We start from the raw sequence: 19,942 nt of genomic DNA, 5'->3' as shown, positions 1-19,942 counted from the left end.
CCGCCCGCCCACCCCGGGCCCCACCTGGTCAGTGCCTGGAAAACCGTGGGCGGCACCGCGTTGCGCACGTAGAGCGCCTGCTGCCTCATGAGCTGCGCCACGGGCGTGGAGAGGTGCACGTGGTACAGGATGGTCTCCAGGTCTGCGTAGAGCCTGCGGTGGAACAGCAGCTGCGAGTTGTACAGCACCTTGTATTCCCCACGCTGGGACCTGGGGATTCTGCAAGGGAAGGCCGTGGGTGAGAGCATTCCCGAAGCTCCGCTGTTCTGGGAAAAGTGGCTTTGTTGTCTAGTCGAGGTTTTACTTTTGCTCCTTTAAAACAGAAGGGCGAGTTGTGGTGGCGCATGCCTGAGAGGCTGAGGCAGGAAGATTGCTGAATTAGGCAACTTTAGCGACTGATGCAGCCTGGCGGGCGGGCATGGGCTGGGGTCCTAGCTCAGTGCTAATTCCTAGGTTTTTACAGTTTTCTTACTTGTTCACAAGGTGTCTTTTACATGTTCAGGTTACTAGTTCTGTTCTACACATTGTGGTCATTTTTTCCTGTTTGTAGCTTGTCGTTTTCCAATTCCTATGGTGTCTTTTGATGAATAGAAATTGCTGATTTTTACAGCCAAATGTATCATTCTTTCCCCTTATTTTTTCTACTACTGTCTTTCAAGAGCTGTTTTTCTACTGTGAGGTCATGGACATGTTCTAATTTATCACCTCAATGCTCTAGTTTTGCTTTTCAAAAAGGGATTTTCTGGTGAAATCAAAGATAGTCTAGTTAGGTGTCCTTTTTCAATCAACCAAAACATTACAGTTATGGAAGATGTCGCCACCAGGCAGAGCTGGGTTACGGGTGCATGGAAACTATCTGACTGTATTTGCAACTTGTGTATCTATAATTCTTTCAAAGTTAATAGTTTAGTTTTTAAAAAAAAAATTCAAAAAAAATTTTTTGAGACCGGGTTAAACTATGTCATTCAGGCTGCCCTTGAGCTCCCTAAGTAACCCAGGCTGGTGTCAAACCTGTGATGATCTTCCTGTCTCAGCCTCCCAAGTACTGAGATTACAGGTGTACACCCCCATGCCCAGCTTCTAAATTAATAGTTTAAAAGTAGGGTTTAAGTCTACCTGGAATTAACTTTCATGCATTGTGTGAGCCAGCAAATTAGAAAACCCCCAGCAAATAAGGAAGAGTAGAACTTCCTCAAACTGATAAAGGACATCTATTAAAACCCTACATACGACCCATGGTTGGAAAACTGAATACTTTCTTCTCCTAGTGCTCAGAGCAAAGCAAAGATGTCTGCTGTCACCACTCTTGGAAAAAACAGTGCTGCAAACATGCCGTAACAAGAAAACACAGGCACAGAGACAGGACAGAAAGAAATCTGATTATCCCCATTTGCAAATGACATGATGATCTATGTAGAAAATTCCAAGGAATGTACCAAGACAAAGATAAAAACAAAAGCTCCTCAATAAGCTAGTGTAGCAAGGGTGCAGGACATGAGATCAACATATATAAACCAACTCTATTCCCATGTACTAACAATGAATATTTGGTAACTGAAATAAAAAATACAGTATTATTTACTCTCAGAAAATAAAATACCTAGATATAAATCTACCAAAACATGTAGAAAACTTATATGCTAAAAACTGCAAAATGCTGAGGAGAGAAACCAAAGATATAAGTGGAGAACCATACCATGTTCATGGACTGGAAGAAACATACCATGTTCATGGACTGGAAGACTCAACACAGCAAAGGTACACTTCTCCTCAAAATGACATACAGGTTTAACCCAATTCCTAACAACATTCTAGCAAAGCTTTTACGATCATAAACAGCTTATCATACAACTTGCATGAAAAAGCAAAGGAACTAAAATAATTAAAATAATTTTGAAAAAGAATAATAAAGTGGAAGGCATCATTACTCAATTAGCTCCTGTAACCAAGACTATGGTATTTGCCAAAGGATAGACACACAGACCAATGGAACAGAGAAGAGGTCCAACAAATAGATCCATACAATTATGAATAGCTGATTCTTGACAAAGGTACAGAAACAATATATAAAATAATACTGCATGTCTCTGAAGAAAATCCCAAGGAATATACAAAAGGGTATATTTTTTCAACAAATGGTGCTATAAAATTAGATACCCGTAAGTACCGAAAAAAAAAAAGACCAAACTAAACCTAAATTTAAACCTCACACCTTATACAAAAATTAAGCTAAAATAAGTGAGAGATTTAAATGCAAAGTATAAAACTGTAGCACTTTTAGGTGAAAATACTCAGTACCTAAGGCTTTGTAAATAATTCTTATGCTTGACACCAGAAGTATGATCTATAAAAGAAGAAAAATCAGTAAGTGTACAGGAAAGGGCTAAAGTGATGAGAATCACCTGGAATGTGCATATTCCTTGAAATGACCTTAGTTACACACCTTGCTGCAGGGAACCTGGCAATCTCCTGAGCAAAGAGTATAGAGATAACCCTTAACACCTAAAGGGCTGATCACTCTCAGAGCCCAGCCAGGACTGGCAATGGTCCTTCTAACCATGCAGGGCTGTGGGCACCAAGTCACTTTTGTCTGAACACAGTATGTGACAAACTGAGAACCTGGGCGTGATCTGGTGTTTTCTCTCTTGCCTGCTGAAGGCTCCATCTCATGCAAGATCCTTTCCCAAAGGACTCCCCTTCATCATTGTTGCTGTCCCCTGCCTCGTTGTGTGGTAATGTATTATTTGACCATGCTCATATCTGCCGTACTTTTAAGGGGTTTTTTTTTGGTACCAGAAGCTGAACTCAGGACCTTGTGCTTGCCAGGCAGGTACTTGTGCCACTGAGCTATATCCCTGGCCCTTCGCTGTACTTCTATAAGAAACTCACTTTCATCTTTTAAAATTCATTGTGTGGCTTTTTGTGCAGATCTGAACCTGAAATTTCTGTGGCCACATACATATGATTCCTTGCTGTCACACAAAGGACTCAAATCTAAAATACATTTTAAAAACCCAACAATAAAGCCCCCTGATACTCCAGTTAGAAAATAAGCAGTAGCTGGGTGTGGTGGTGCACGCCTGTAATCCCTGCGCTTGGGAAGCTGAGGCAGGGGGATCGTTGTGAGTGCAAGACTAGCCTGAGCTACAAAGTGAGCTCAAGGCCAGCTTGAACTGCATAGCGAGACCCTGTCTCAAAAAGACAAAAAAGAAAAGGAAAAAGAAAAAGAAAATGAGTAAAATGTCTCAATCACTTTTTCATTGCTGAGACACCATATCTGACACCCCAAACTTAAAGGAGAGGGGGTTTATACTGGGTCACATTTACGGTCATGGTCAGCTGGCTCTAAAGAAGAAACAGCACGGCAGAAGGGCAAGGCAGAGAGAAGTGCTCAAGTCATGGTGCAGGGGAAGCAGACTCAAGGGAGGAGCACGGAAGGGAGACGCAGCCTTCCTTCTGAGTCACACCCACCGTGCGCCGCCTCCTCTGACCAGACCCCTCCTCCTCCCAGCAAGCCTTTATAAGCCCCGTGTGATCCAATCACCTCCCCAAGGTCCCTTCTATGATCACCTGAGGCTTTAGGGGGACATCCCAATCAACCTAAACCGTAACTGCAAAGGACATGAAGAGACATTTTACCAAACAGGATACAGAGATGGCAAATATTAATGCACAAAAGACACTCAGCATCACTGGTCGTGGGGAAAAGTTAACTAAGACCACAGTGAGCTATGCCTACACATCCACTGTCATAGCTAAGATAAAAAGTGGCCATAATATCAAAAATCGGCAAGGACGCAAAGAAACTGGATCTCCCACCTATTGGCAGTGGAAATGTACAATGTCACAGCTAGTCTGGAAGCTAGGTCAGTAGTTTCTTTCAACTACAAAATTGAGGAGCCGGGAGAAGGTGGGGGTCCACCAGGGGTGAGGCTCTCAAAGGCCATTTGGGAGTTCTAGCCACTGCCTGAAATGTACACATATCACCTGACCAGCAATCGCTCCCGGCACTCCCATGTCACCACTCCACCTCCGGCAGTTTCCTCCCCAAGCCGTGAAGTTGCCAGATCCTCCCCGATGGCCTCTCTGTGATCGGAAGACTACGTCTCTTCTCTAAAAAGGGCCCCTTCCACTGCACACTTCTGCCCAGTAACAGTGTAGTGGTTCTGAACACGTTTCATCACCTGTATCATTGATCATCAAGAGTTACAACTGCAGACCCTCTCTGTTTCACTCCGCCTGACTTCCACACGTTAATCTAGCCGTCCTTTGCAGAGAAGCCTCTCAAGTTGTGTTCTTTTACACCACCTGCACGAACTGTCCTCACGGCTGGAAGGACCCAGGCTTCCCCAGTCCTCTCTTGAGCCCTGCTACAGGCCCAGCAACCTGTGTGTTCAGCACACACTGCCTCAGCCACATGTCAACACAAGAGCGAGTCACAGAGCGAAGGCCCCGGATGCCTGTGTGCGGTCCCTCATGTCCGCAGTCCGCAAGCGTGCCCATTTCTCACGCTCCTCCACGCTCAGCTGTTGCCTCAAAGCTCAGACCTCCGACAGTGTCGCCACCTGCTCTGCTTCCTTGGTCATGGTTCTCCCTCTGCCAGCTGCCCCTAGTGGTGACCACTAGTTAGGCTGGGGGAGCCAGGCAGAGGTTTCACCCCCAAATGAGCCTCTATGTAATATTTTGACATCACCCACACATTCCAATAGTACATGTTTTTATTATTGTCCCATTAAAAATGTCTAATTCCACTGTGATTTTTAGGCTCATAGGTTACTTAGAAATAAGTGTATTAATTTCTAAGCATATGAATTTTTCTAGTTTATTTTTTTTCCTGTACCGGGAATTGAACTCATGACCTCACGCTTGCCAGGCAGGTGCTGTGCTGCTGAACTGAATCCCCAGCCCCCTATTATTTTTTTTTTTTGGTGAGACAGGGTCTCACTATGTAGTTCAGGTTGGCCTTGAATCACTATGTAGCCCTGGCTGGCCTCAAACTCATGGCTATCCTCCTGCCTCAGCCTCCCGAGTGCTGGGATTACAGGTGTGCACTACCACACCTGGCTCTAGTTAATTTTTTATGTCTAGGCTCATTAAACCAAACTCAATGAACGTATATCACACACGCACACACAAATACAAACACCTGTTTTGATCAGTGCTGGAATCAAACGCAGGGCCTTGCATATGCTAGGCAAGCACCGAGTTATACCCGCAGCCCACATATGTACTTTACTTTGCCACTGGAAACAACCTTTTGAGACACAGTTCATATACTGCATACACAGAACGAGTCAGACTGCAAAGCGTGAAGGGACAGTCCCCAAAACCACTCTTACAGACCACCCGCAGGTTCAACATGGGAGGACTCACGGGACCCACAGCTATCGTATCACGGAAGTGGTTTATCACGGGCAACAGACATCAGCTATGAACCAGCCAAGCCAGAGTCTAGGACGTTCCAACACCAGCTTCCACTGCCCTCTCCTCGTGCAGTCACGGTCCCGAAGAGTGACGGCAGCACCAGTCCAGGCAGCTCGGGCGGCTCACCCAAGGAGCCATGCGCTCACAGCAGGGACGGTCACTCACTTCCCCATGGTGGCCCTGGGCTCCAGATCGGCTGTGCTTGCACCCAGGGCCCTACCCTAAATCACATGGCTAGTCTTTTCAGCAGGCCAGCCTTTACCTTAACTAGAAGGTGTGGCCAGTCCCTGTTCCCAGCTTAAAATTCAGTCTTCTAAAAGTACATGGTGGGGGGCCGGGGACTTAGCTCAGTGGCACAGTGCCTGCCTGGCAAGCACGAGGTCATGAGTTCAATTCCTGGTACTGGGGGCTGGGGAGAGGGAAGCAAAAAAAGGAAGTACACAGTGGAATCGTTTTTGGTCTATGCACCATGTCATGCATCTATACATCCTACCTAATTCTAGAATATTCTCATTGCCCTGAAAAGAAAATCTACCCATCAGCCACCTTTCCCTGTCCCTTGAGTCCATGACAACTACTGCTCCACCTCCACCTCTGTGTGGTTGCTTTTTCTGGACATTTAACATAAATGGAGTCATACGATGGGTGTTTTTGTCCCTGGCTCCTTTTCTACTTAGTGTAGTGTTCTCAAGGCACATCCGTGTTGAAGCGAGTGGACCAATACTTCATTGCTTTTCAGGGCTGAATAATATTCCATTGCACAGATACACCACATGTTGCTAGCCAGCTGGTAGGCATCTGGGTTATTTCCACTTTCTGACTATCATAGAGAGAGCTGCTATGAACACTTGTGCACACGTTTCCGTGTGGATGTGTGCTTGGTTATCACGGGTGTGCAAATACTCGGACACGGGAGGGCTCCTCCCTGGCACCCCGGCTCATTAGTGCTGCAGGCCCTGCTTGGACACAAAGATGCAACTTCCGGACACCCTGCTGTCTCCACGGGGGGCCTGGGCCAGCTGACCTCTGAGGACAGAGGGGGCCTCCACACTAAAAGAAGGAAACTCTATTTTGAGGATACTTGCCAAATAGAAGAGAGAATTATGACCTCACCAAAACTAAAGAATGGAAGAGCATGAGCAGCTACCTGCTCTGGCCCCAAGCAGACTTTAATGCTTCTACAAAGTCCCCACTGAGGGGAAATGCCCGGCTGCCCCACAGCCTCCAGAGAACAACAACTTCCTGCAGCTGGGGTGGCCCTCCGAGCCTCAAAATAATCAGACAGGGCTTCCCTGTGCTGAGCTGAATCCAACATGGAACCCTCTGCCCTATTCGTCAGTAGGCCTGGCTCAAAAGCCTGAGGGCGGTACCCATCTTCTGAACTAACCTGTCTCCGTCTACCCCGAAATCCTTCCTTCCTCCAAACACCACCAATTCTGATGAACCCCGAGGGGAAGGCACCAACATCTCCCTTTCAGATACCAGGACAAGGACCGGCCTTGGCTTTGGAAGATCTCCCTCCCCTCCACCCCTGGACGCTGTGGCTTTCTCCTGAAATGCGGAAGGAAGCCCTTACCGGCTCTGGTGGCTGTTCCACAGCTGCTTGAGGCCCTGCTCTGCCAAGCCCTCGAGGACAAAGAGGTGGACCGTGCCGTCCAGCACATGGAAGCCGGTGAGCACATCCAGGGATGGCTGGTCCTGCACCTTCACCCGCATCTTGAAGGCCGACAGGATCTGCTGGACGTTGCGGATTGGGTAGGATTCCAGCTCCAGGGCCTTGGCGTTGATTGTGGTGATATCCTGCAGCAGGCCGTGGAGGAGGCACAGCTTCTTGAAGTCAAACACAAAAATGATGCGGCCGAACTGGGACTCCGCGAGGTCTGGTTGAGGGGCTCCGGCCGCGGGGCTCATTGGCACTGCGATGTCTGCGCGCAGCTTGAGCAGGGAGCCGGCCTCCAGGTAGTTGCCCATGGGCATCGGGCTGTGCTGGAGGACATCAGGCCTCATGCTCCTGCTGCCCTGGGCATGGCCCGTGCACTTGGGCTCACAGTTGTGGATGGGGACAACCAAGTTCAAGTACTTGTGGCCAAGGAGGAGGTCAGCAAAACTGACCCGGGCAACTCCGTAAGGGTCCCACAGCTTTTGGTGGGACTCAAAGGGGTTGTTCTCTGTGTCTGCAGGGGAGATGAAGGCCTGGAGGTTGAGGTGGGAATCCAGGGGGTCCTCTCCAAACAGGATGGGCTTCTGCGAGGACTCCTCGAACTTCCGGTCCCGGTCGTGAACTTCCACCACCATGGAGGGCCCCTCCAGGTACTCCCGCAGCTCACCAGGGGGCATGGCCCCGAGGAAGATGACATTGATGTCATGGAAATAAACATGGGTTCCGTGGGGCTCCCCGCTGGTCTGGTGAACCGGAGTCGTATGGAACTGGTACCTGCAGTACACAGGTGTGCACAGCCGCTGGGAGAGAACGGGCAGCAGCAGGTCACAGGGGCGGCGGCCGTCACTGCCCAGGAGAGGGAGGCTCCCAGCACGGGACACTGGCATCCCAAGGTCACACTCACTGCTGCGGCCATGGGAACCCGTGTTTCCTCCCCCCGAGCACCCACAAGGAGCCCGCTCTGCAGGTCACCCCTGGTCACGTGGCTTCGCGCGGGTGGTGATGGGGCCAGGATGGGGCCGGCACACACAAGGGCTTCCGAAGTCCAAGCGCTATTTTCCCTGCCAAGCGGCAAGCGCCTTCCAAAGCGTCCCTTCCCACCTGCGTTTCTAGTTCCTGCCCCACGGCTGGGCACAGAAAAGGGGGAGCTAAGTGAGTTTTCAAAAGGGGATTAACAGGCCCGCCAGCGTGTGGCTCAGTGGTACACCTGGGTGAAGCCCTGGTTCCACTGTCAGGGCCACCAAAAAAAAAAAAGGAGCAAAAATACTGATAAAATGACGATGTCTAGACATCTACCTGCAGGGCTGGCACAAGCTCCCCTTTGCTGCGGCCTGTGTGTCCATGCTGAAAGCTGCAACCCTGCGAAGCCAAGCCCCACAGGAGCCTGGGGCCATAGAGTGTATGGAGGAGGTGGCAGTAAAGCTGCGTTCAGATCTTGCTCATATTTATTTTTTGTTTTTTGGTTTTTTTTTTTTTCCGGTACCGGGAATCGAACTCATGACCTTGCGCTTGCCAGGCAGGTGCTGTGCCACTGAGCTAAATCCCCAGCCCCCGAAGCTGCGTTCAGGAAGAAGGCAGCTTTATTGCAAAGACTTCAACCTCACCACAAAGACTTTATAAGCAAAAGCTGAGCCTGCACAGGTCCGAGGTCTGACTTTATGCTCCAAGGGTACTATTTATTCTCAGCCACAGCGGAGAATGTAGTGTAAAATATTCCTGAACCACTAGTGCTCCCAGGTACCTGGTAGAGAGTTAAAAATGTCCCTGGAGAAATTCACTTGCAGAAGAATTTCCACCATCCAAGTTCCGGTGACCATGAGATCCCAGCAAAAGTCACAAGACGCTGAAGGAAAAAGGTCCCACTCACAAAAGCAGACAGCATTAGAATGATCAGATACATAAAACAAACGGGAAACACTGGAGAACCTTGCAAAAATGAAGGAATGTCATCAGGGTAAAAGCTCTGGTAGCACAATTTACTGTTTACTAAATGAATAGTTTAAAAGGTAGTTTTGAAAATACCATTTACCATAGCATAGAACTTAGGGAGAAAGCAAATGAAAGCTGACAAGTATAAAAACACTGCAGAGAGAAATTAAAGATTAAATAAAGACATCAGTCGCATGGTCATGACCATGTTTATGACCTAAACGCAACAGCTAAAATCACAAATCTTGTAGAAGAAAACAAAGCACAATATTTTCATGAATGTGGGGTGGAAAAATGTTTAATAGGGCACAAAAACCACTAACAGAAAAAGTTGCCGGGCGTGGTGGCAAACGCTTATAATCCTAGCACTCAGGGGGCTGAGGCAGGAAGATTCACCTGAGTTCGAGGCCAGCCTGGGCTGCATAGTGAGGCCCTGTCTCAAAAAAAAGAAGAAAAAGTTGATATATTAGACTTCGTCAAAGACACGATTAAGAAGATTAAAGTCGGGGCTGGGGATTTAGCTCAGCAGCAAAGCGCCTGCCTGGCAAGCACAAGGTCGTGAGTTTGGTTCCCGGTACCGGAGAAAAACCAAAAAAAAAAAAAAAGAAGATTAAAGTCAAGATCCAGACTGTGAGAAAATATTTAGCATGCATTTATATCTGTGCAAGTCTAAATACGTCGTTTTGTTTTGTTTGCAGCGCTGGGGATCAAACCAAGGGCCTGTGCATGCTAGGAAAGGGCTCTGCCCCTGAGCATCATCCCAGGCCAGATGGAATAAATGTTTGTGCTGCTCAAATTCGCATGTTAAAACCGAATCCTTGAAAAAAAAACAAAAAACAAAAAAACAAAAACCCTAATCCCCGATAAGATAGTACTAGAAGCCGAGGCCGGTGGGAGGCGATCAGGCCCTGAGGACACCCCCGCAGGACTGGGATTAGTGCCCCTATAGCAGAGGTCCCAGAAGGCTCCCTGGCCCCTTCTGCCATGTGCACACACCGCGGGAAGGCGCTGACTATGAGGAATGGAGCCCACCCAGATACTGATTTTGCTGCTTCCCTGATCTAGGCCCTGCCAACCTTCAGAACTGGGAAAAGTAAATTTATGCTGTTTATAACCCACCTAGTTTATGGTATTTTTGTTACAGCAGCCCAAATTGACTAAGACGATATGCAACAAAGGACTTGTATCCACACTATAAAAAGACATCTACATGTCTATAATAAAAGCATTCAAATAGTACAAGACAAGCTTGGCAGTCCAGCTACATGGAGCGAGCATGCGCCACCCTGGCCCTTGCACAGAAAGCAGCTGAGAACCCAGGGCAGAAGTTCCAGGCCCTGAACAGACCAAGAAGTACCACACCCGAAGGGCAACTGATAGCGCCAGAAGCTTCCTGCACTTTGCTTTCCTCGTTTATGTCCCAGACTGAGCTCAAAGGAAGCCTGAATCCTAGAACTGTGTATCAAGCTCCAAGACAAGCCTTCTCTTTCTGGTCCAAAGAGTAGGAGAGGAGACCTCTGAGGGACCAAGAATACAGGAGAAATGTCCTGTTGTTCTCCTCACTTGGCTCCGGGGAAAGTTCAAGGTCAAAGCTGCTATTCGGTGGTGGCGTGGTGGCGGCAGCAGCAGCTGGAAGCATCTACAAATCTGAGCAGGGAATTCTCTCCGAACAGAGGTTATGTGGAAAAAAGGATTAAGGTGTGATACCTGCATGTAGCAGCCCCGGCCATGAATGTTTCCATTATGTATCACGAACATGTACTGAACTAAAAAAAGGCAGGGAGGACCTCCACTGCCGTTCTTCCTCGGTGCACCTCCCTACCACGTGGCCTCAAAGAGAGACCCTGTCGCACAGGTACATGGCAGAGTGGGAACCCCAAAGCCACCCGCTCCCAGCCACAGGACCTGGAAGGGGTCCTTCAGAGCTGGAGAACATGCAGGAGACTGTAGGAAGGAGGGAAACCAAGAAACGGAACCCCGGAAGTCCATTCTACACTCACGGGCTCATCCGTGAACCGTGCCTGCACGGATCAGATCCTAAGCAGCCCACAGAACCCCTGAGTCCCAATCCACAGAGTAGACCCCTGCCCAGGTCTCAGGCTGGCCCCTAGCAGCACACATGCAGGGCAGACTTAAACAGCACCACAAAATCTTTGACCGACTTTGTAACCACAACCTATACAGAACATGATTTGGAATTTTCAACTTGATCTTAACTGGGTATATTATTCAATAAAAAGAGGTTGGCATGGTGGCACTGTGATTTCATTGCTCTGGGAAGCTGAGTCAGGAGGATTGCAAGTTTGAGCCCAGTCCAAGCAACTTAGTGTCTCAGTCAGACCCTGTCTCAGTACCAAAAACAAAATGGGCTGGCTATATAGTTCAGTGAAGTCCCTGAATTCACTCCCCAGTGCTGGAAAGAAAGAAAGAGAAAGAAAAGAGAAGAGAAGAAAAGAAAAGAAAAGAAAAGAAAAGAAAAGAAAAGAAAAGAAAAAAGAAAAGGAAAAGAAAGAAAGAAAGCCATTATCTTCCCAAGTATTTAAACAACACCCAGAACCTCAGAGCAATTAAAATTTCTAAGACAGAATTCAAAATTACTTGACATACAAAGAACCAGGAAGCTTGGCCAAGCATCAGGAAGACAGAAAATCAGCAGATGCTAGCTCTGAGGCGATCTAGGTGTTAGAATTATAAGTGTAAAGCTGCTATTATAACCGTAAGTACTCTGAGTAGTACCAACGAAGATTATCCAGAAACACCCGGAAATGTAGTCTGGGAATGGGGATGGATCTGCGGTTTCCAGGGCTGGGCTGCCTGAGGGATGATCAGAGGCTATGAGGTGGACAGAAAGACTTCTGAGGGTGTTAATGTTAGACTTCGGTGAGAAAACATTTTTTAAAAAATCTAGCAGAAGAACAAATATTCTCTTTGAAGGAAGATAAATCCTAGGCCTCAAAATAAATTTACGAATAATTTTTCAAATGTCAAAATTCACAAAGAGAACTATGCATGCTAAACAAGATATCATGAAAGAGAAACAGCAGAAACCACACATTGTACGGACAGATCCGTGGGCTCTAGATAGTGGGACTATCACAGACAGTGTTTACTGGCCAGGTATGATGGCGCACACCTGGAATCCCAGCACTCAGGAGGCTGAGGCAGGAGAATCATTGTGAGTCTGAGGCCAGTCTGAACTACATAGTGAGAACTTGTCTAAAAAGAAACACACTGTGTTTCCTGAGGTAGGCAGACTATTAACCCTCAAAGATATCCACATCCTAGCCCTCCATATCCATAAATACATTATGCTATATGGCAAAGGTGAACTGCCACATGTAAAGATTGAGTGGTGACCCTCGGTATCCAACAGCATGACCTTTCTTGGACATCATCATGACCTTAGAAATAACTGAGTTAAGATAGTGTCGTAGTCAGGATTTGAAAGGGGAACAATTCAATACAGGACACATAATGTATAGGATTATTTTATAGGAGTCACCCAAAGAATCACATACAAATAGAGTACAGGAGACCTGTTCACACACTAAAGATTAAAGAATCCAGCTGAAGACCTAGAGCCCATGGCAGTGTCCTCCACAGTCTAACACACTCTTTTTCAACACACTTTTTTTTGGGGGGAAGCACAATTCAATCCATAACAGTAACATTCTAAAATGAATAGAATTTTTGAGATGAAACCAATTAGTTTAGAGGTTACCAGGTATAAGGAAGTAAGGGTACAAAAGGGTGGTATAAATGGTGTCTTTGTGCTAAAAGTTTATTTCTGTAGCTGTGATGCGTGAGTGCAATGACAATTAATCTACACATGTGATAAAATGGCAGAAGTATGCACACATTGGACCAATGTCGAAGTGATGACTGGACAGTGTGCTACAACTGTATGACAACCACTGTATCCACAGGAGAAGGATACAGGGTCCTCCCGCGAATCTTTTTTTTTTTTTTTTTGGTCTTTTTGAGACAGGGTCTCGCTATGCAGTTCAGGCTGGCCTTGAGCTCACTTTGTAGCCCAGGCTGGTCTGGAACTCACAGTGATCCTCCTGCTTTAGCCTCCCAAGCACTGGGATTACAGGTGTGAGCCACCCTCCTGTGAATCTTTACAACTTCCTGTGAATACATATTTTAAACCAAAGTTATAATGTCCATGGATATACTCACATGACGACAATTAAGCAGTTTCAGAAGACAAAAAGACCCTACAAAGTTTGAGAGAGTAGAAAATAAGACTCATACAAAGGTTCAACACTGAATACCGATGATGGAACAATGCCTTCAAAACTAAAGGGAAATTATTTTTAACTAGAATTCTCCACCTAAGCTACCTACCAAGTGTAAGAACAGAATACAGATATTTTCAGACACATAAAAAGTGGGGGAAGGGGTAGAATAGCCACTGACCTTTTCTGAAGAAGGTACTGGAGGATGTGCTCCAGCAAAACCAAAGAGCAAACCAAAGAGGAAGACACGGAATCTAGAGAGAGATTCAACCAGGAGCAGGAAGAGGGAACTCAGAATAAACAGCAGCACTGCACCTGGTTGCTCCTATAGCCAGGCACTGCTACTGCCCCAGGAAAACCCACAGCTCCCGAAGAGAGGCTGGCAACCCTGCTGGCAGAGCACGGTGGTGTGGAGGAACTCCTCAGATTTGGCAGGACCTCGTCTCAAGGGCTCCCTGTGAGATCCTAAATGGTCAAATGTGGATGATGGGATGGTGATGACTTTTTTGACCAGGGCTATCCAGAGAATCAGAGATGACACACAAGGGGCAGGCAGGTGGGTGCTCCTGATGCAGACGGCCAGCTCCTTACCTCTAGCTCCCGAATGGGCACGGGCTGTGAAGGCAGGCAGGAAGCGCACTTGATCTTTATGGTCAGGGGGTTTAAGTCCTGCTTTTGCTCCTCTGTCATGATAGGAACTTCTGTTTTTAAGGTCAAAAGGCAATCTAAAATGCCGATAGTCTTGTCATTGGCACGGCTCATGACCACCTGCTGTCCTGTTGGGGGAGGGGCACAGCATTAGATCTGTACTGGTGACCACCCCACACGGGCGCGGAGGGGTAAAGATGATAAAATGTGAAAAAGAATCGGGAAGCGCCCACAGCCAGCGTATTTATACAGTTCCTCAAATTGAAATCCCATCAATTCTCTAAGAAAACTGAACTTCTGTCATCTAACCTTGATGATCGTCTTTTAAGAAATGACACGTTACTTCCTGAATCACCCAGAACACAACTCGTAACACCGATATGCGGGTGTCACCACACGGTCTGCTGGAAGCGGGTTGGGGTGCAGTCTCCACACTGGCAGGTTTACAAGCTCCCCAGGTACCTCTAGAACCATTATTCTAGAACTGTGCCATCCATTATGGGAGCTACTGGCCGTATGTGGCCACTAGAATTTAATCAGAATGAGGTAAAACTTAAAATGCAGTTTCTTCTCCACACTCACCACATTCCCAGTGCCAGCGGCCCCATGTGGTCTTGGGACAATCATTAGACAGGGCGCCTGGCTCTACCAAGGGCAGAGCTGCTATGGCGGTTACCGCGGAACAGAATACCCTCAAGAACAAATAATGTACAAGGTGTGCTTGTGAACGCTGGGAACCCCAGCTACCTGCGAGGCTGAGGCAGGAGGATCACAAGTTAGACTGGGCAACCTGGCGAGTGTAAAGGCCCTGGGTTCAATAACTGGCACTATAAGAACAGAAAAAAGCTGTCTAAATGATACGGCCTAATTGGAAGCTGGAGATATTTACCGAACACAATTACGCGGGCTCTGGGATAGATAATCGCATGCCGCTATTTATGAAAAAACAGGCACACGCTTGGTCCTTGGAGTGGCAGCTGCTCCAGGCCCTGACCACAGCACGCCGCGGGTCTAGGGCAGCAGCTCACCTTTCCATCTTCTGCGCTGAAGGCCCAGCACCCAGCATCCTGGAGAACCAGCTGCCACCTCCACACCGGCCACCCCTCCGGGTTCTACTGTGTGCAAGGATTCGTGCTAAGCAGCTGACACCACGCTTTCCCCTGGGGCTTGACGCGGGCTCTGAGGTGGCGACTGGCACCCTCGCTTCGTGAAAGCAGCAGCCTTCTGCAAGCGGCTGAGCCAGGATGCGAAGTGTGTCTGTCACCAGAGCTCTTTTGTTAACTGCCGCTTGGCATGGCCACGGCAGGACAGGCTACAGAAAAGGGAGGCCCGGCCACGTCGTGGCTTCGCCTCAGGGACTGTCGTGCGCCCCAGACCAAGACAACGCGCACTTCTCTTCTCCCAGCAAAACAGGAGCGACGTCTGCCCAGGCCCAGAGTGGCAGTCACGCGAGAGTCCCACGGCAGCATCCGCCCCGGGCACAGGGTGCTGGACAGGCTCCAAAGCTACCGCACTGGCCAGGGTCTCCTCCAGCGGACATCAGAAAGCAACAAGACAGGTGTGGCTGGTTTCCAGAGCTCTTTTTGTGTGTGTGTGTGTGCGTCTTTTTGGGGCAGGGTCTCGCTCTGCAGTTCAGGCTGGCCTTGAGCTCACTTTGTAGCCCAGGCTGGCTTCAAACTCACAATGATCCTCCTGCTTCAGCCTCCCGAGTGCTGGGATTACGGGCATGCACCACCACGCCCAGCTCAGAGCTCATTTAAAAATACAAATTAAGGGAGCTGGGGATTTAGCTCAGTGGCAAAGCGCCTGCCTGGCAAGTGCAAGGTTGTAAGTTTGATTCCTGGTACCGGAAGAAAAATGAAAACAAAAACAAAAACAAAAAAAATACAAATTAAGATGGGGTGGGGCTCAGTGGTAGAGAAGCCCCTGGGTTCAAGCCCAGCTCTGGGGACAAAAAAAAAAGTCAGTATTTTCTTAAAATATATCAGCATCACTCCAAGAGCTATGATGATAATGACTGTCCTGACAGCTCTGGGCTTTAATCTGGTGAGATTTTGCTTTCTGTAATTGTGTGGGGTGGTTTTATCTCAGCAAAAACCCGGTAACACAGCTGGTACAGGGCTTGACTTTCTCGTGAAAAAAGAGAGAAGTGGGGATCAGGAGGAAGAAGGGGAAAAGAAGAGGGAGGAAGTACAGTAGAGGGAGGCAGAGAAGGCGAAGGAATAAGAGGAAGAAGGGTGTGGTGCCAAATGTCAAATGTCTGTAATTCTATTACTTGGGAGGCTGAGGCAGGAGGATCTCAAGTTTGAGGCCAGCTTGAGCTATTTGGTGAGACTGTCCCCAAATCAAATCTTTACCCTGCTTTTTTTTGGAACTCGGAATTGAACTCAGGACCTTGTCCTTGCTAGGCAGGTGCTGTGCTGGTGAGCTATATCCTGGGTCCCTCAAAATCAAATCTTAAAAGAGCTAGGGATACACCAGGCATAGTGGCACACACCTGTAACCCCAGCAATTGGGAGGCTGAGGCAGGAGGATCATTGTAAATTCGAGACCAGCCTGAGCTACAAAGTGAGCTCAAGGCCAGCCTGAACTACATAGCGAGACCCTGTCTCAAAAAGACAAAAAACAAAAACAAAATGAGACAGGGATAGGTATAGTTCCTTGGGTTTGACTTCTAGTATTATAGAAAAGAAAGAGCAGTAGCAGCCCCTTTCATAATTATCCTTTTAAAAACCAAAGTCACATAATTTTATCCAAAATACATTCTGAGCTTTCCATAATCAAAATATATGACTGTAATAAATATCTGTTGTTACCACAATGTAAAAAACCTAGTTTATAAATTGTGATAAATCTTAAAAAGCAAAAAATTAAAATTCTTATTCCATCCCTGAGCTGTGTGGCCCTGGGGAAGTCACTTGACCTCTCTGAGTATGTTTTTCTTCACTAAAAAAGATTCCAACAACGGTAACTGCTCTGCCACTAGTGCCACGGCGTCACCGACAGGAGGAGAATTTCTCCTGAGAAGTGACGTGACACATCTAATGTGTCACCTAATACCGACACCCAATACACAGTAAAAGCTGGTTCCCTTTCCTCAATCTCTTCACTAAATGTTTTTGTAAACATTTACAAAAGTAGCATCTTAGAAAACAAAAAGTCATGACATGATCCTCACAAGTTTCCTTGGACTTAGAAATCAAACCTAGGTTCAAATTCCGGCTTCACACTTCCCAGCTGTGTGAGCTCCGACACTGTACTTAACCTCTCTGGGCCTGTTTTCTCCTCTGTACAGGGGAGACATTTACCCCCCACCCCACGTTCCTGGGGAGGGGTGAGGATGAAATAAGTGATACAGGGCAGGGGTTCGGTCACCTGGGTCCTATGTGTGGAATTCTACACACACGTGACGACAACCAGCACTTGCTGGGAATGTGTTTAGCTACCTGCAAGGAGTGGGGTGATGGCCAGCTGGATGCAGAAGACAGTCTGCCTCCAGCACCCCGACGACTTGGTGTCTCTGTCCTCCATGACTGGAGGCTTCTTCATTCTCCTGTGGCTTTTCTTTCTGATATCTAAATCTTTTGCTTTAACTGTGACGTCAAAGAAAGGAAAGAAATGTTAAGCAATCTTCCTGAGCTGCCATACACACCCACGCATGCGCACTACAGAGGTTCCGGAAGGTTCCGGAAGCTCCTGGAAGGCAGGGCTTGTCCTTTGCCCTTGCGCCTCTTCAGCAACCAGAAGGGATAGCTAACATAGGGAGGGCGGAGCAGCCGCCAGTTCTGCGCAGGACTGGAGGAGGAGTGTCCTCATCCCCCCAGCTGCTGGCAGAGAACAGGCAGAAAGGCCTGAGGTCGCCATTACACACCACGGTAGGCCGCACTCCAAGTTCCCGCTGTCACCCACGAGGGAGGTTGAGTTTGGACTCTGGAGCTGACCCACGGAAGACCCAGAACAAGTCCTACTCCTCCCGACCTGCGGCCATGTGAGCGCATTTAACCACCCCGGGCCTCAGTTTACTCGCTGTGTCCAGTGGGGCCAGCATGAGGAGCAGGCCACACAGATCGCAACCCGGGGAGGCGCTCAGATCAGGCAGGAGGGGAAGACAACGTCCTGAGCTACTGCTTCAGCGGCCTCAAGTTGGGGGGGACACGCTTGAAAGTGCAGAAACAGGCGCGCACCCAGGGGGACCTCGCAGGTGGCATTTCAAGGCTGTGGGAGAGGCGAGTCACCCGGACTGTGCGTTCCCAGCAAACAAAACTAGCAGGCTACGCTGCGCGTCTACGGAACGAATTCCAGAGGGAGCGAGAAAACGGAACCTCCAAAATCCTCAGACAGCGCTCGCTCGGGCGGCACATGGACTAAAATTGGAACGATTCCGACAAGATTCGCAAAATCCTTAGACCAACCCCTAGGAGACTGTGGACAGCGAAGGGTTTCTTTTAAAGCCGCCAAAGCACGAGCCAGAAAGGAATCCTTAAGAGCGTGCAAAACAAGACCCAGAAAGTCGAAGGGAGAGCCGCAGAGCCCCGCGGGGGAGGCTTAGGACGAGCACACTGACAACACGTGATTACCCAGAGGTGTAAAAATGGAGCTGCAGAGCAAAGCACGACTTCAAAACCGCCAGAAAAACAGGTAAAGAAACACGAACAGGCACATCAGCCAGAGCGAGGCCGGCGTGTCTATGCAGCGCTGCTCACCCGCAGGAGGCAGCAGGGGACAGGGACGGTGACAAGGTCAAGCCAGAGGCAGCGGCTAGTGGGGGCCGGGCAGGTACCTGCGCCCCAGGGGCCCCACCAGGCCCAGGCCCTGCGCTCACACACGTGACCCGGGCTCCTACAGCCCAGCTGGGAGAGTGAGATCGCGCACAACTCAATGTCTCTCTCGAGTGCACGGAGAGGATGAAGGCTGGGACGTGCAGCTGCGCACACTGCAGAAGTCAGCGCGGAGGTGCTGGACTCACGGACGGGAAGGAGTCGCAGAAGTGGGGTGTAGAGAACCAACCGTGGGCCAGCACGGGGCGTGCAGAGCCCGGCCTGCAGCTGATACAAACAAGGACCGGTGGTGTGTGAATGTGTGACAGAGAACGGGGGACACCAGTCTCTCTGTCAGGGAGGGCACACTCCTCAAAAGGTCAGAAGCAAAGAGGTGTCTATTGCCTTCCTTTCTTTTCTTTCTTTTTTTTTTTTTTTTCTTATCTTTTTGAGACAGTGTCTCTCTATGCAGTTCAGGCTGGCCTTGAGCTCACTTTGTAGCCCAGGCTGGCCTCGGACTTGCAACGATCCTCCTGCCTCAGCCTCCCGAGTGCTAGGATTACAGGCGTGCACCACCACGTCCAGTGTTCTTTTTTTCTTTTAAAGAAAGGAAAAGATGGTAAAATATTACACCTAAATTGTGTTATATTTTTCTGTAAACTGTCCTACTTTTATTTCAAAATAAAGAGTGGCTCAAAAATCTCATTAATATGCTCAAAGCACACTTGTCTGTTTTATTTTCTGGTACTCTGGGTTGAGGCCAAGGTCTTCACACCGAGCTACACCCCCAGTCTGTTTGGTGGTTTTTATTTTGAGATAGGGTCTTCCTAAGTCACTAATGTACCCAGTCTGGGCTAGAGTTTGGAGTTCTCTTGCCTCAGCATCCTAGAGCGCTGGGATTACAGGCCTGTGCCACTATGAAAGTACCTTTTAGAAAGAGTGATGCCAGGCGTGGTAGTGCATGCCTGAAGTCCCTGCACTTGGGAGGCTGAGGCAGGTGGATTTGCATGAGTTTGAGGCCAGTCTGGGGTACACAGTAAGCTCAAGGCCACTACATAACCCTATCTTAAAACAAGCAAGAAATAAATGGAGTGATGCTACGGTGGGTTGTTGCTCAGCAGTAGAGCACTGCTGGCCTAGTGTGCATGAGGCCCTGGGTTCAAATCCCGGGATGGATGGATGGACAGATGGAAGACAGGAAAGGAAAGGCAGGGAGGAAGAGAGGGAGGGAAGGAGGGAGGAAGGGAGGGAGGGAAGGAAGGAAGAAGGGGGGAGGGAAGGGA

General features: G+C 48.5%; 1 protein-coding gene across 7 annotated transcripts in view; it reads right to left on the bottom strand.

The window, feature by feature from the left end:
- Kiaa1257 (KIAA1257 ortholog) overlaps window positions 1-19,942 on the bottom strand; it is a 61,005-nt gene that overhangs the window by 27,022 nt on the left and 14,041 nt on the right. For 5 of the 7 annotated variants that reach the window (XM_013518913.1, XM_013518912.1, XM_013518910.1 and 2 more), the window contains exons 8-11: window positions 17,349-17,495; window positions 13,846-14,030; window positions 7,001-7,884; window positions 25-219 (exon numbers count right to left, since the gene is read on the bottom strand). In XM_013518913.1, coding sequence (XP_013374367.1) covers window positions 25-219; window positions 7,001-7,884; window positions 13,846-14,030; window positions 17,349-17,495 — 1,411 coding nt within the window. The remainder of the gene's footprint in view (window positions 1-24; window positions 220-7,000; window positions 7,885-13,845; window positions 14,031-17,348; window positions 17,496-19,942) is intronic. The other 2 variants (XM_013518911.1, XM_013518914.1) reach the window with 2 other exon arrangements.

Source organism: Chinchilla lanigera, unplaced genomic scaffold, assembly GCF_000276665.1.
Source record: "Chinchilla lanigera isolate Chin_1 unplaced genomic scaffold, ChiLan1.0 scaffold00049, whole genome shotgun sequence".
NCBI classification, from domain to species: domain Eukaryota; kingdom Metazoa; phylum Chordata; class Mammalia; order Rodentia; family Chinchillidae; genus Chinchilla; species Chinchilla lanigera.
The sequence above is the reverse complement of the archived record's forward strand: the minus strand, read 5'-3'. Positions and strand labels throughout refer to the sequence as shown.